At 42.4% G+C, this 16,702-nt stretch overlaps 1 protein-coding gene across 6 annotated transcripts; it reads left to right on the top strand.

Annotated features, from left to right (window-relative positions):
• Window positions 1-913: 913 nt before the first annotated feature.
• On the top strand, window positions 914-16,702 carry LOC100931402 (zinc finger protein 883). Of its 6 annotated transcripts, XM_031963327.1 has the most exons (7): window positions 3,182-3,347; window positions 3,879-3,973; window positions 5,027-5,128; window positions 6,767-6,913; window positions 10,522-10,648; window positions 11,953-12,048; window positions 14,342-16,702. In XM_031963327.1, exons 4-7 carry the CDS (start codon window positions 6,881-6,883, stop codon window positions 15,922-15,924), a joined length of 1,839 nt encoding a protein of 612 aa, XP_031819187.1. In that variant the 5' UTR covers window positions 3,182-3,347; window positions 3,879-3,973; window positions 5,027-5,128; window positions 6,767-6,880; the 3' UTR covers window positions 15,925-16,702. The 6 variants fall into 6 exon arrangements, with proteins under 6 accessions (XP_031819185.1, XP_031819187.1, XP_031819186.1 ...); XM_031963325.1 differs by lacking the exons at window positions 3,182-3,347; window positions 3,879-3,973 and adding an exon at window positions 914-1,097; XM_031963326.1 differs by lacking the exon at window positions 3,879-3,973.

Raw genomic sequence — 16,702 nt, 5'->3', positions numbered from 1 at the left:
TATATTCAGGATGTTTCTCTCCAGTGTGAATTCTCTGGAGGCCAATAAGGAATAATCTGTAGCAGAAGGCTTCCCCACATTAATTGCATTAATAAGGCTTCTCTCCAGGATAAATCTTGTCATGTATAATGAGATCCGAAATCCAGACAGCAGCCTTCCCAAACTGATGAATGCACGCATTTCATTCCCCTTTGAAATGTAGGTTGCTGGATTAAAAATGAGTCATGAGAAGCCATTCCACACTGATCACATTCAAATGTTCTTCCCAGTATGAACCTGGGAGTTCTACCTAAATGCCTTCCCACCTTCACTACTTATAGAAAGCTTTTCTGCAGTAGAACTTTGCTGTTGTCCAGCAACCTCTGAACTCAGGCTGAAGGCCATAGTGGGGGGCTGCTTGGTTGCCTTCCCACTTTCATTACCCAGAGTTGTCTAGTGTCCTCTGAATAGTGTCTGAAGGCCATGGGGGCCGCCTGAATGTCTTCCCACTTTCATTGCCCAGAGAAGGCACCTGTGTACTCTAACTCTGCTGTCGTCCAGTGCCCTCTGAACTGCAGCTGAAGGCCATTTCCCACTGATTTCCCTGATGCCGGTGCACTTCAGGAGCTTTGTCAAGGACAAAGTTCTCCTGTCAAAGCAAACAACTTCGCCGTCCCCCGCCTTGATCAAAGTCATCCCCCCAGTCCTTTTCTGACACGGAATTAGGGCTGCCCGTTGTCTGAGCCCCTTTCCTGTCCATCTTTAGCCCGTTCACTCTGATCCTGGGATTTTGCCCTCCCTTGCTCTCAGTCCCCGATTTCTCGAATCTTTGCTGTCTGGCTGCGGGCTGGCCTGGGGGGCGTGGCCACCCTGACTATGCAACCCGGGGGTGTGGTCTTGCTGTTGCCGGTCAGCGCTGGGGGCGGAGCCTCTCTGTGGCCTGCCGGGGGGGCGGGGCCGCGGGCTGGCGGGGCTGGGGCGGTCCGCCGGGGTACGGCCGGGGCTCGAGCCTGGCTGCAGGCCCCCCGCGGTGCCGCCGGTCCCCCCCGCGGTGCGGCTGCGGCTGGTTCACCTCCCCGCTCTCCCCGCCCAGCGGCGCAGCCCCTCCCGCTGAGCCGGTAAGTCGCTTTCGCGCTCCTCCAGCCAATCTAAGGCATGTGGGGGGCTCTTTGGGGGGAGTTTGGGAGGCTCCGGGGAGATCGCGGCTCCCCCGGCGCCCGGGCACCGGAAGTCGAGCACGTGAGGCTGTGTCCAAGCTCTCTGCCCGCCTGTCCCGGCTGGATCTCGGGTCCGCTGCCTTTTGGGTCCCCGTGGCTGAGCAGCCCGGGCTTGGTTTGCAGGCGCTCGGAGCCGGGAGCCCGTTCGGGCAAAGGATCCCCCGGGATTCCCGACTTTGCAGCATCTTCCGCCAACTTTGGGAGCCGGGCTCAGACGCCCGCACAGCCTTGGAGGATCTGCCTCGCGGCTGGGACGTGGGAGACAGTTTGATCGGGTCGGAGACCCCGCGAGCCGGCGGGGACCCGGCGCCCGAGCCCTTCCATCTTTTTGGCAGACGCTGCACTTCGGGCGGCCCTAGGAAAGTCGCGGTTTTGCCAGCGCCGGGTCCCGCATCTCAGCAGGGCCGGCCGAGCTATCGGCCCAAGGCCGGGCCGGGCGAACGCGAAGCAAGCTGCTAGCCAGCGGGAGCCGAGCCAGGTGGGCGCTCCCTGGGACCCCGCGGCCCGCGGGTGCCCGGCCTCGCGGAAGGGAGCAGGCCCGCAGCGGGCTGCTCCAGGCTGGCCTGCCAGAGCCCCCGCAGCGGAGCAGGGAGGTAGGGGACCGCGGTTAGCAGCACCTCGCCCCCCCTGCCTTAAAAAGCCCCAAAGATTAGTTTTGTCCTGAAAGGGGCACAAGAAACCTTTTGCGTGCTCAGCACGGTCGGGTCCTGCTGCTCCTGGGCTGCCTGGCTGCAGATGCTCTGCCCGGTGGAGGCTGCGGTACCGGCCTTCACCGTGGGGCATTTCCTCCAGGGGAGCGTTCCCCAGGCAGCCAAGTGGCTTTGCAAGTCCACAAAAGCCAGAATTGTTTTCTGAGGCTCTAAACCACTTGTAAACAGGCTTTGTTCTCTAATCCACAATCAGTCATTGAAAGGTTCCCTACCCTCCGTGCTGCCTCTCTGATCCCCATGCAAATGGGCTGGAGCTTGTGGGGATGCAAAGCTTGGATGCCGACTGTGGCCCTGGGCCTGAGCTTCCCCTGCACCTCCTGAAGTTTCCGAGAGGAACCTCTCTGTGGATGGGTCAGGCCAGACCCTAAAGCTCCATGTGCACTTGTTACAGATTTGGAAACAGTACAAGCTGCCCCTCGAGTGTAAAAAATCAGCTCAGCCAGCCAAACTTCCGGCCTTCCTTAGGGCAGCAGAAAGAAGTCAGAGAGTTCTTATTAATGCTGGATCCAAGTAGGTTTTTGTTATGTCTCATGTAATTGGACAAAACCTGAGGAAAAGCAGAGGATTGAGGACTTCCCATGAGCCTCCAGAGGTGCACTGGCAACTCATTGTCCCCGTCCTGGAGGCTATTCAGGCTCCCCGAGAAACTATTAGGCCTCCACTGACCAAGACGATCCTGTTTCTAAGGCCCTGGAGAGGCCAAATTAGGTGGTCAAGGAAACAGCCAGAAAACAAGAAACTGAAGATCCTTCTGCAAGCCTAGGGAAGTGAGGGTGAGGTACCTGGAGGATTTATAGACTTGTGACAGCTGCAGAGATTCTAAAGTGGAAAAAGAATGGAAGCAGAGAAACCCAGGGGCTAGAGCACCTGGTTCCCTAGGTTACTTGGAACATGGGTGATTCTGTCACAACATGAGATGAATCATTTGGGGTGAAAAGATCAAGAAATATCACTGGGACAATAAGTGAACAAACTTAGGCATGTGAATTTAACTTAATGCAAATATGCCTTTCAAAAAAAGGCCATTTCACTGAGACTTAGGAAAAGCTTTCAGGAATTAATGAGTACAATCAAGGAAGTTATAATCGATAAAAATCCCAACACTGAAGGTAGCCCAGTTATTAGAGTGCATGGCTGGAATCAGGGAGACACATCACTGTGACTTCAAATGTGATATGAGAGGCTTGCTAGTTGTGTGACTGTGGACCAGTCACTTCACTGTTTGCCTTGGTTTCCTCATTGATAAAATGAGCTGGAGAAAGAAACGTCTAGGACCTTTGCCAAGAAAACGTCAAAAAGAGTCACAAAGAGTCAGAAAGGAATGACACTGAACAACAAAAAAGCCAGAAACTTTGAAAGACATCACAACTTTGTTGTTGTAAGATCAATCAGTATACCAGAGCACTTACAGAGTGTGTGCCATCTGTCTTTTGAGTGAAAGGTAACGTATAGGAAAAGCGATTCTACATGATGTAGAATGAAAAACACATTTGGGAGATGGACAGTGAGAATTTATTTTGCTTGATCAGATGATTTTACTTATAATTTTATTTTTATTTCTTTTTTGTTTTTCCTTTCTCCCAATTTTGGGTAGGAAAGCATAGTAATTTAAGGGGAATGGGAAGAGGATTTCCATTCCATAGCCCTCTAAGAAATTGATGGATTTTTCAGGAATCTATACAATGCAGATCAGAAGGCAATGAGGACAGCTTTGAAAATACCACTCTGAATTTTAAAATTACTTGTAAACATGTTAGAACTTGGTGCAGTCTGTTTTCTTTGGTATATAGAAAATGCTCATTTTATGTCATGTATGAGAATTTCAAAATTCATATATGGAAGATTTTTTTTCCTGTCATTCTCATCAATTTTGAAGGCAGGGAATGGAAAAAAAAGTTTTGTATATTGTTTTCTCCCATAGTGTTTTGGATCGTGTTTTCATGTGTCATTTTGTGATTGTCATTTCTTTCAGATCCTGATATCCTTGTAGCACTTAACTATTGGCAATGACTCCAGGTCCACATTGGAAAGTTTGGTTATAAATAACTTTTATTGGTCATTTTCCAGGTATTATTTGGTATATTTTCCACTCTACAATTTCCATTCTTATTTGGTCATTTATTTTGTTCAGATGCTTAAATTTTAATGTAATTATAATTATCTATTTAAAAATACCTATAGCTTAGATTATAAATTCTTCTAGCCATAATTCTTAAGAAGTACCTGAGATTATTTTCTTTTTATATCTTTACCTAATTTTTTCCAGTCAGCAAAAATTCCACTAGCTCTTCCAACCCACTTGAAATTAAATCTGAAAAGAAAACAAAACCTCTGTTTCCAATATAAATAGTGAAGGACAGTATTCCTGCGTTGGATGGATACCAAAATACATATACACACACAAGTTTTTTTTTGTGTGTATATGTGTGTGTGTGACTAATTCTGCCCTCTGCACCCATCTGTACAGAGATCAAAAGCATATTTTATTATTTGTTCCCTAGCCTTGTGGTTGGTCATTGTGTCTATCAGAGTTCCTATCAGCTACATTTCTTTAAAAGAATTTGGTTATTATGCAGATTGTCTTGTGGGTTCTGCTCACTGCTTTTTGCATCAGTTCATACAAGTTTTCCTGATTTCTCTGAAACCCTCTCCTTCATATTGTTTTGTCACAGTTCTATCCCATCAAATTTCTATGCTATATTGGTTCGAGGATTTTCCAGCTGAGGGGCATCCTCTCAGTTCCTACTTAGTCATCACTGAAAAAAGATATGAATCCTTTTACATCCATATGGTACTGTTGTTGAGTTCTTTTTTAGTTTTGTCTGATTCATGACCTTATTTTTGTGGTTTTCTTGGCAAAGATGCTGGAGTGATTTGCTTTTTCCTTCTGCAGCTTATTTTACAGCTGAGGAAACCGAGGTAAACAAGTTTCAGTGACTTGTCTAGAGTTACACAGCTAGGAAGTGTGTGAGGTTGGTTTTGAGTCCAGATTTTCTTGAGTCCAGATTTTCCCGACTCCAGGGCCAGCTCTCTTATCTACTATACTACCCAGTGGCTGTGAATATATATAATTCTTTGGTATTCTTACCCTATATTCTTATCTGTTCTTGGTATCCTCAGACTCAGCTGGTTGCCTGGTCCATACTGGATGCTCCATTGACCCCTTTCTGGTCCCCATTTTAAATCAAGGCTGAGTCTGCTGAAACTTAAGTTGACTCAAAGGTATGACTTTAATATATACTTTTCCAGGTGCAATTTTATAGTTTTCACAATCAGTGGGCAGATAAATTGCTATAAAAAGGACTTCTATAGTAAAAACAGGCTTATGTGTGCTGTAACTCCCCTCCCTCTCACAAAAGTATTCCCACCTTCAAGAATCCTCAATTGCTCAGTGATTCTACTTCATTACTTTGGAATTATACAACCTTCTCTCAATGACTTCTTTCCCAGGGCTGTTAAATTTGAAGGCCCTGCCCCAAAAGAAAGTCCCCCAGGCATCTGGGAATGAACTTTACAGGAAAGGAGACTTTTACAAGCTCTTTTTATATTGTTCCCTCCCCGGTCCCCAGTAAGCTATTCCTTTCAAAGAAAAATAAACTCAATGAAATAAGTTTTTCAAAATAGTCTTCAATAGTTTTCAACATAGTACTCACATTCTCCAATAACATAATTCCTAATCGCAAAGCATTCAGACCAAAAGCAGAGTTAATCTTCAAATATTACTCTTTGATTCTCCTCTATGACTCATGTTTCAAATTGATAGCATTTCTTATATAGTCATTTCCCCCTAATCACAATAAAAGCTAACCGGGAAGGAGAATAATTTCATGAACGATATTCCACATTTAATACATGAAATAATTTATTATCTGTTAATTCTGTGGAATGCTTTTCTGGATTATCTTGCATTGAAAAATCACTTTTCATCCTTCTATCAATATCTGATTGCATTCAGAGACCTATAAAGTCCCTTTCATCCACTGATATTTTTAATTTTATTCTTCGGTAGTTTCTAAATGTATTATTTCTCCAACGGCTAATTTTAAGGGTATTTGGAATTCAGGGCCGATCTGCGTCCTGCCTGAGGTAAAATGGCACCGTTAGTGTAGGAAAGTAACCGATCTGATTTGAGCTAAAACTATATTGTTGTTTAGTTAGGACAAACTCAAACCAATCCAAAGTTACGCTTTCAGATTCTGTCGTACTGGATGTCAGTTTCCCCAAGGATCATTTACTGCTAAAACAAAACAGAGCTACTTAAACCACGTGCCCGGACGCCTCCTCTGGGCAGCCTCTCTGGCCGGGGAAGGAGCAGTCCTTGGAGTCCAGATGGCAGCGCGCTTGCCGTGCCAGACTCCCGAGGACTCGGGGGCGGGGCGGGGCGGGGCTCCAGGGCTCGGGAGGCGCCACCCCCAGCAGCCTAGCCCGGAGCCTGGCTTGTGGAGCCGACATCCCCCTCCCTACTCCCGGAGGTCCGAGCCCTGGAGGCCTCCTCCCGGACCTCGCGGTGAGTCCTCCCGGAGCCCGGGAGCGTGCTCCCCTTCGGCCTGGCTTCTCGTTCAGGCTCCCCAGCGGCCGCGGCCGCCAAGCCCTGACTTCGGCCCGGGTCACTCATCCCGACCTTCCGCCCTGGTCCGGAGCTTCCGTGCTGGGGGAGCGCTGAGGCACGAGCCGGGGAGGGGGAGGGACGGACTGGTTTCCTCCGGCCGGGGTCGGAAACGCCTTCCTGCCCCTTGGGTCTCCCTGGGAGCTTCGGAGAAGGGAGAGGGCCCCCGGGCGGCTGCTTCTCCCGCAGGGCAGTGCCAGGCATGCCGGGGGCTGGAGCACTCCTTGGGGACCTCACCCTCTGAATCCTCGTAGGCCAGCCCCCCGCCCGGACAGCGACGGGACGGACGTGGCCCCCCCGGATCCTTATTCCTGCCGGGCTCAGCCTGAAGAGGACCCGGAGCCGGCCCCGGAGGGGAGCTTGAGGGCATGGCTCCCGGAGCCCGCAGAACCCCCTGGCAGGTGAGTGGGGGGATAGCGGGCGAGGGCCGCCCGTGGGCAGCTCCCGAGATACATACAGAGCATTGTCTATGAAACTGCCCATCTCTCGGGTATCATTTGTTTTAAAAAACATTCATACACATTGTGTGTATGTATATAATACACACATTATATACATACACACGCATATATATATATATATATATATATATATATATATAGCCAGTAGTTAAAACACTGGCTTATCCTCTTCTGTGTCCTGAACTGTTTCATGAACTCTTTCATCTCTAACTATAATTATCTCCCCTCCCCCCACAACTTCCTTCCCTCAGGCTTTTGAGTTTTAAGTTCTTCATTATTCCTAATTGTTCAGGAAACCCGCTTAATTCCTTAACCTCTGTGTTTTATAGAGATCTGTATGGCTATAAAACTTCTTTGCTCTTTTCTTGCATATCTAACACACACAAACCCACTTAATTCATTAACCTGTTTATATATATATATACACATGTCTGTACATATATATACACACATGTGTATATATATATATACACATATGTGTGTGTGTATATATATATATATATATATATATATATACACATACATATATAAAACTTTGTTTTCTTTCTGCATCACATGTGCGCACACACACAGACACCCCTTCTCCCTTCTGAGGTTTTTTCTCCCCTTGTAGCAATTGAAGGGCAAGGAAAAGCTCTTCCCAGGAACTTTTTGCCTCGCTTACACAGAAACCCAGCTGTTTTCCTTTGCTGTATTCTGAGGAAAAAGAGTCCCTGTCCTTTTACAAGTGTCCCCAAGTTTCTCTGAATCCCTCCCACTTGTCATTTCTTATGTCAAGCCGCTAAGCCTTTAGAAAGTGTGTGTTCAAACCTATATGGATACAAAGAAAGCAAAAATCCTGCCTTCATGGAGCTTAGTCTAATGTGGGGGATTACATTTAAGCAGCTTCGTCCAATAATGCTACAGACTGTGTAGGTAAAATTGGAGATTTGAACTAAGACTTGAAAGCCCTGGGGAGGGTGGGGAAGGGTTGTGAGAAGGGAGAATTCCCAGCCCAAGGAATTGTCAGCAGAAAGGCCCAGACCCCTGTATTAAGGTGGATGAAGATAGATGGGGACTGAGGTTTAAGGAGATTGGGAGATGGTTGGATCTTGCCCTCTCTATTCCAAGTGCCATATATATTTATATATGAAAATATAAATATAAATAGAATATAGGACACAGCTCCCTACCCTCCTCATGGCATGGGTCCCAGCTGGAGTGGCTACAAAAACTGCAGAGCCACTGAAATTTAGTGAATAGGGGAATCTTTCCCAACTCTGAGTTTGTGGGAGGCAATGCTTATTCAGTAGTTACCTGAAGGAAAGCAGGAGGCAGAAATGAAGAGGTGGAGAGTTCCTGTCATTTAGGAAAGCCAGAGAGCCACGGGAGTTTATAGAGCAGGAAAATGACATGGTGGGACTTGCAATATAGCAAAATCACTTTTATTGGCCAATTAAAGGAGGGGAGATTTGCTACAGACCCCAGCAAGCCATTGTGGTACTCCAAGGAGAAAGTGGTGAAGGTCTACACCAGGATTGCTGCAACATCAAAAGAGAGAAACTGGTTTATTAGGGGAATGTTGTAAAAGCGAAATGAATAGGTATTAGCATCAGACTGGATAGAGGCAAGGAAAGATAGGAGTCAAATTTGACACCCAAATTAGGAGCTCCAAGGATTGGGAGGCTGCTGTGCCCTTAACAGTAATAGGAAAGTTGGGGGAGAGAGCCTTAAGGGAACAAGATAATAAATTCCATTTTGGATATATTAAATTTTAAACTATCTACTGAGATATCTGAAAAGAAGTTGTGATCAGAGAAAACTCAATTTTTAAATTAAAATAAGAGATAACATTTTCAGATGAGAGTGGTCAGTAGTTAATACATATTAAATGTTTATGATACATCAGGCATATCATAAGTGCTGAGAATTCAGATCCCCCAAAACAAAGACAGTCCTGACTTCACAGAGCTTACAGTCCCATAGGAGAATTGAACACACAAAAAAGAAGCCTACAGGGATTGGGCCCAACCGAGCAGACACTAGGGCACTATGGAGAAGTCAGAAGCCTCAAAGTGGAACAACCAGGTGAGAGGTGAAATGTCTGAGCTCGACGCTCTCCTTCAGTGGAAATCTGGAGTTTGTGGCCCCATTCTCCACCAGAGAAGCAGCACATAGTGATGAGGTCAAGTGCTAAAGCTGCTGGGATGTCCCTACAAGGAGCTTCCTCGGGAATAGTGGAGATGGCCTTTAGGGAAGTCCAGAGTTAGTATGGTGTGATCCTCAATTCTGAGTTAGTATGGTGTGATCCTCATTAAGTGAGAATTGAGGAGATGTGTGAGCTGAACTTTCGCCTGAGAAGGGAGTTTGGAGTTTATGACCTTACCCTATGGTGAGTGAAGGATGTATGTGGGAGGTTTGAGAAGGAAGCCCTTTGCCATGGCTGCTTTTGTAAATTAGAGACTCAATTGGACAAGAATTACCTATCAATAAAGGTACCGCCTTCCTCTAGTGAGACAATACTTTTATTGATTGATAATTCATTAATCCTCTAGTGAGAGCTCATACTACTAATAGATACCATGCAATGAAGAATTGTGACTCAAGTCGCTAGTGAAAAGGAAAGATTTGTAAGTTCTTGCGAATCTCAAAAATTGGTAAAAGACCCATAAATTAAGTTAAATAACTTAGAAATAAATAGAAGTAGAGAAAAAAATATAAATTTAAAAAAAGCATTAATGAAGAAATCAAAATGATCAAAGTGAGAAGACAGCATTATCTACATGATTGAGAATTATTTCTAAGTAACAGTACCTCCAAAAGAGAAATTCAGAACATGTAAGTTATAACATGAAAATGGCAGATAATGAAATGAAACAGTATTAGATAAAAATGCTTTGGCCAAATGTTCAATATGTAAGAAACTGGAAAAAAACACTCTCAAGTATCAAGGTATTTTCACGTCCTGCCAGTCTCTCGCATTTTATCCATTACTCTACCTCTTAACTCATTCTCCTGTGTCTCTCTCCAGTGTCCTAGAGTTTTGGTGGTATGTTATTTAATTTTTTCTCATAAACTAGAAATTTCTTTCTCATGAAGTAGCTCAATCTGTAATAATAGGTTATGAAAAATTCCCATTTTTGATAAATGAAGCAACCCTTTTTTTCTGATCAGTTATTATATTTCTATATAATGGAAAATGGAAAATGAAAACAAAAAACATTTGTCATTGACAAGTTAAAACATCCACATGCCCTCTCTTTCTCCTCTGCAGATTCTTATAACTCACTGGATTAGAACAAATATGTTCTCCCTGATTTAATGCGAAATATTGCATAGGAAGTTATTTGTCAACTTTATTCTAAATGCAAATATAAGTTGCTTTTCTCATTAGCTCTCCCCCTCTTTAATGACTATGGTTTTAGGTGTTGGCTCCAAGATTCATAAATCATATAACCTTCAGCAGATCCCTTCTCTATCCTACCATTTCCTCTAGAACGTTGATGCGGGTTGGACTTGATAAATTCTGAAGTCTCTTTCAGCTGTAAAGTTTGAATTTTGATGGTTAGGAGTCCCTGACATTCAAGGATGTGGCGGTGGACTTCACCCAGGAGGAATGGAGCCTCTTGGACCATTCTCAGAAAGAGCTCTACAAGCAAGTCATGCTGGAAAACTCCCAGAACCTGCTCTTCCTTGGTAAGCACAACTCCCCAGAAGAACTCTGAATTTGCTGTCACAGGAGTGTTTTTCTCACTTCCCTAATATTCAGGGGGTTCTGAGCATTTATCAGTTACAGGAAATGTCAATGTGACAGTGTGTCCACAGGGTCATTCTGCCACTTGGCTTTCCATACCAAAGGTCTTTGCATCTTGTGATAGGAAAAAGGGACTTTGCTTTGTTTCTTTCCTATTTTAGGAAGCTACAGGTTACCAAACAATCAAGGGTTAGAAACTACTGGACTTGGAACTAATCATAGAGATTATCTATCCTAGTCCCTGTCTGGACAAGAATTTTGTCTGTAGAATCTCTGAAAATTGCTCATAGAGCTTTTCCTTGAAGATGAGCAGTGAACCCCCTGTCCAGCAAGGTTATCGCTTCCCCTTTGGGATGGGTCTAGTCTTTAAAACAGCAGTTTAGCTTCACAGTGGGCCCAGAGAGCTGGGCTTGGAAGATTATTCTTACTTAATTTAAATCTGGTCTTGAACATGATCTGTCTGCGTGACACCTTGACAAGTCATTTAAACCTAAATGGTCTCAGTTTCCTCTTCTGTAAAATGAGCTGGAATAGCAAATGGCAAACCATTTCAGCATCTTTGGCAAGGAAACCCTCAAAGGGATCAGGAAGAACCTGAAGTGACTGAAAAATGACTGAACACCAAAATCTTTAAAAAGCTTTCTTGTTAGCAAGCATAAATTTATGCCTCAAGTTTTGCCTTATTTGGCAAGTTTATCTTTTTTCTTAATTCTCCCCCCAAATACTAGTACAGAGAGGAAGAGAAAGGAATAAGCATTGATATGACCTCCTGTGCCCCAGGTATTGTGCTCAGTGCCTTAGAAATACAATCTCATTAGATCCTCAAAGTACCCTCTGAGTTTGGAGTTATCACCCCAGTTTACAACTGAGAAAACTTAGACAGGTTAAGTGCCTTGCCCAGGAGCACAGAGATGCTAAGTGTCTGAGGCTGGATTTACACTCAGGTGTTTCTGAATCCAGGTCCAGGGTTCTCACCACTAAATTTCCCAGATGGCTCTAATTTCTAGCTAATGGAAGCTGTAGAATGTGTCCATGTTTCTATAAAGGAGGTAAAGACAGACTTTTCTAGCTCCAAACTGGCTGCGGGATCTCCTCATCCTCAAGCTTCTACCCATAAATACCCTGTAAACCACCCTTGAGGATCCCTAGGAACCATCCTGTGCTCCTTGCTTCCATTTCCCCTTTCCCTAAGGAGGAGCAAAGTGTAAGTTTTTATCCTCATCCCTTCTATATTCTCCCTGGCCAGGAATCCCAGTTTTCAGAGAAGATTTGCTCTCCCGTTCTGAGGACAAGGATACATCGTGGAACCTGGATTCAAAAGGCCCAAGAAATTCATGTCTGGGTGAGTGAGATGGAAGTGACTATATGAGAGATGTTCTCTCAGAAACATCTGTGTGGTGGTGAAGGGAATGCTGGGCTTGGAGCAGAAACATCTGCCTTAGAATTCTTTTTCATGTGCTTTTTATTTGCATGATGATGCAAGAAAAGTTACTGAATCTCTGAGCCTCAATTTCCCCATCTATGAAAGATTGGATCTCATGGCATTTCTCTTCCCTTCTAGTGATAAATCTATTATTTTATAAGAAATCATTGTTTAGAACTTTGGGGCATGGAAGTCTCCTGAAAACATTCAAAAAGAGCTAATGCTCTTTCTTAGACATTTTTTTGAGTCAACAGGCATTTATTAAGCACCTATTTTGGTGGCATAGTGGATAGATTGCTGGGCCCGGAGTCAGGAAGCCTCAATTTCCTGAAAGCCACTTGCAAGCTTTGTTTCCTTTGGAAAGTTGCTTAACCATTAACATCTGTGTTCCTTATGTGTAAAAATGAGATAAGAAGTGTCTGAATTTGTATTTGAACTCATGTCTTCTTGGCTTTCGGTTCAGCGCTTTATCAACTGTGCCATTTGGCAACCTCGAGGATGTTTCAAATAGAGATTAAAGACATGGGGAACTTTAAAAATAGCGTACCATCAATGAGATAGCACTAGAATGGTTAAGTGACAAAGTTGGGTGAGGATTATTTTCATTCTAAATGTCTCCTGTTGTTTCTGCTCCTTTCCCCGATTATTCTTTCCCCCTAAAGATTGAGGAGGGGACAAGGAGGCTATGATCGAGAAAGCATAACTAATTATTGTTACTAAATGTGCTTGGTTACTAAATGTATCCATAGTAATGGAAACAAGTAGCAGAGTGCTTAAGGAAGCAGAACCCTACTCCATGTTGTATATAAGAAATACTCTTGAAACAATGATTCACAAAGCATCAAAACAAACGTATCAGATACTGTTTCATTCTGTAACAGAGTTTGGAACTCTACTCCCAGACTCAACTCACCTTTGATCTACTGATCATCACTAAGAGATCAGTGAATTAAAGGGATTAAAGAAAGAGGGGAAATAACTGATAGACTAGCCCCAAATTATGGCTCCTTTTTTTATTGTCACAAAAAACTGGAAACAGATGTGAAATGACTAGAAAAAATGATGGTTTAAAAATATAATAGAAGATAATTTGATCTTCAGAAATGATAAAAGGTACAGTTTCAGAGAAATCTAAGATTTATTTTAACAGATACATAAATAAGTGAACAGAACCAGTAGAATAGTTTATCTAGTAGCAACATTGGTCAATGTTTAACAATAACCTTGACTCCTGAGTGGTGGTTCCCCAAATCTTCTATTCTTAGAACATTTTTGACCAAATAATAGATGTATTGTTTAACTCTCTAGTAATTTAAACTACGAGTCATTTAATTTATATTATTTTTATGTTCTGTCACTTTTTCATCCTAGCACATTTCATATGATAAGCTGAGAATTTTATGTCTCTGGTGAATACAAAATAAATAGGATTGGCTGGCAGTTATGATGTGATCTTAAACATGGAAATGGAAAAAAATAAGATTAAAAAAGATCAACAGGAAAATTATATTATGGTCAAAATATGGCAGATAATGAAGTCATATCAGTTTTTAGCATATGGGCAATAAATGGCATAATATTGATGGATCTGAATAATATGTAAAAAAAAAACCCTTGAATATCACTGAAATCTAATTCATGACAGGTGAAAATTCTGTCTCTTTCCTTCCTTAGTATATGAAATTTACAGTGCATGACTAAGTGATAGTCCATGAAACCTGGCCAGTATAGAGAAGCTGAAGACTTTCTTGAGGACATCAGATTAAAAGGAATAATCAGCAGAATCCTTTGCATGAAAGATTAGAAGTTAAATGGAGAAAGGCCATGGAGTGCTGGGGATGGAGCACAGGCAGTTCTGGGATTTAACATCTAGTGTTTCCTACAGGGATATTGGTCATGTCACTTGGCTTTTGTGAGCTCATGGTTTCATGAGCTCACATTACATTAATTACATTATATAAAATTTAATAAGAATCCTACCTATGCCACAGGTTTATTGTGAGCATCGAGTGTCATTGCTGTTGAAGATTTTCATTAATCATTTTTCAGTTGTGAATCCATGGTATTTTCAATTGATTCTGCCCATTGCTTGAAAACTTTTTTTTTTTTAAACTGAAGAGAGAGACTATGTCAGCTTACTTTTTTTCCATGGAAGGAAGAGAATTTTTTATATGTGTGTATGTCTACATATTATATTTTTTGTTTCCTTTAGATGCAGAGACCAAATTTGAAGTGAATGAGACTGCTTTAAAGCTGAGCATTTTTGTGAAAAAGTCTCACCAGCGAAGATTCCTGAGTGACAGTCCCTGTGACTTTAGTTTGAGAGAAATCTGTGATTTAGGTATCAAGAGAAAAAAAAATCTAAATAATCACTGTGAATTTGATAAAGACATAAAAGGTTTCTGGCAACATTCAGGCTTAATTCAGTGTAAGAAAATGACCTCAGGAAATGATTGTTTTCAGAGTAGTGAAGATAGAGAATGCTTTAGTAAAAAGGATGAGCTTGTGCAGTGTTCTGAGAAGCCTCATGGAATGAAAATGTATCAAGGTAATCAATGGGAAATGGCCTTCAGCTTGAGTTCAGACATCATTAAACATCAGAAAAGTTATATTGGAGAAATGCTTTATATAGGAAATGAAAATAGGAAAGCCTTCAGCCAGAACTCAAAGCTTATTGACCATCAAAAAATTCACACTGCAGGGAAATCTTATGAATGTAATCTCTGTGGACAGATTTTCACAAATAGATCTTGTCTTGGAATACATCAGAGAATCCACAGTGGAGAGAAACCACATAAATGTGATCAATGTGGAAAGGCGTTTACACAGAACAGCAATCTTTTGACACATCAGAAAATCCACAGTGGAGAGAAACCTTACGAATGTAATCAATGTGGAAAGACTTTTGTACAGAAAAACAATCTTTTGACACATCAGAAAATCCACACTGGAGAGAAACTTTATGAATGTATTCAATGTGGAAAGACTTTTAGAACAAAATCCACTCTGGCTATTCATCAAAGGATCCACACTGGAGAGAAACCGTATCTATGTAACCAATGTGGAAAGACTTTCAGACAGACATCCACTCTTTACCTTCATCAGAGAACCCACAGTGGAGAGAAAACTTATGATTGTAATCAATGTGGAAAGACTTTCACAACAAGATCCACTCTTTATTATCATCAGAGAATCCACCCTGGAGAAAAAACTTATGCTTGTAATCAATGTGGAAAGACGTTCACAAAAAAGTGCACTCTTGCTGTACATCAGAAAATCCACACTGGAGAGAAACCTTTTGAGTGTAATCAGTGTGGAAAGACTTTAGCATATAGGGCCCATTTTGTTAACCATCTGAGAATTCACACTAGAGAGAAACCTTATAAATGTAATCAGTGTGGAAAGACTTTCCGACAGAATTCTGGTCTTGCTGTACATCAGAGGATCCACACTGGAGAGAAACCTTATATATGTAATCAGTGTGGAAAGGCTTTCACCCAAAATTCCAATCTTTTCATGCATCAGCGTATCCACACTGGAGTGAAACCTTATGAATGTAATGTGTGTGGTAAGGTTTTCACCCAGAATGCCAATCTTATAAAACATGAGAGAACCCATAATGGAGAGAAACCTTACGAATGTAATCAGTGTGGAAAGGCTTTCAGTGTGAAATACAGTCTTCACGAACATCAGAGAATTCATACTGGAGAGAAACCTTATAAATGTAATCAGTGTGGAAAGACTTTCACAAAAAGGTCCACTCTTGCTAGCCATTTAAGAATCCACACTAGATAAAACTTTGTGAATGCAGTCAATGTGGAAAGACTTTCAGACCAACGTCCACTCCTTGTATACATCAGAGAATCCACATTGATTGGAAAAATTTATGATTATGATCAGTGTGGAAAGTCTTTTATCAAAAAAGTCTACTCTTCCTAGACATCAGAGAACCCACACTAGGAAAAAAAACTTTTTGAATGTAATCAATGGATAAGTTTCCAAAAAGAACTTCAGTCTTGTTGTATGTCAGAGATGTCACTTTGGAGCGAAATCTTAGAAATTTAATCAGTTGGCTAAAGCCTTCAAGGAGCAAACATCCCTTATTTTCCCATCAGAGGATTCTTAATAGAAATATTGCTGTAATGAAGTAGGAAGGGCATTCACATGGAGTACAGAACTTGTTCAACAGCAGCTCGTTCTGGGTAAATGGGTTATATGGACTCACTATAGGAAGGCCTTTAATTAGAGATATCTCTTTACATCAACAAGATTCCTAGTGGAGTGAAGCCTTAAGAATTAGCTCAAGGGGGATATGTATTTCTCCAATAAATGGAGATTACTAGACATCAGGATGTCCATGTGGGGAAAAAAAAGGCTTTTAAAATAAATGCCTTTTGTCATTGTCAAGGTCTTTATGTGAAGCTCATATGTTTGAGAAATCATGCTGGAAATAAAACTTAAGGGGTCTACGTAATGTGGAATGGCCCCTTGCTGCAATATAGTCTTTGGTAAACATCCCAGATTTCATACTGTTCAAAAAGTGCTTATAAATACAATAAATGTTTCTTTGTAA

The sequence above is a fragment of the Sarcophilus harrisii genome, chromosome 3, assembly GCF_902635505.1.
Source record: "Sarcophilus harrisii chromosome 3, mSarHar1.11, whole genome shotgun sequence".
Lineage (NCBI taxonomy): Eukaryota > Metazoa > Chordata > Mammalia > Dasyuromorphia > Dasyuridae > Sarcophilus > Sarcophilus harrisii.
Note: the sequence above shows the minus strand (reverse complement) of the source record. Positions and strands in the feature narration are given on the sequence as shown.

What these genes read in the sequence shown, in the direction of transcription:
- LOC100931402 (XM_031963325.1), top strand. Translation starts at nt 6,881, where the DNA reads ATGGCTCCCGGAGCCCGCAGAACCCCCTGGCAG. An exon ending in CCCGCAGAACCCCCTGGCAG is followed by an intron (nt 6,914 to 10,521) that starts GTGAGTGGGGGG and finishes TTTGATGGTTAG; the next exon opens with GAGTCCCTGACATTCAAGGA. An exon ending in CCCAAGAAATTCATGTCTGG is followed by an intron (nt 12,049 to 14,341) that starts GTGAGTGAGATG and finishes TGTTTCCTTTAG; the next exon opens with ATGCAGAGACCAAATTTGAA.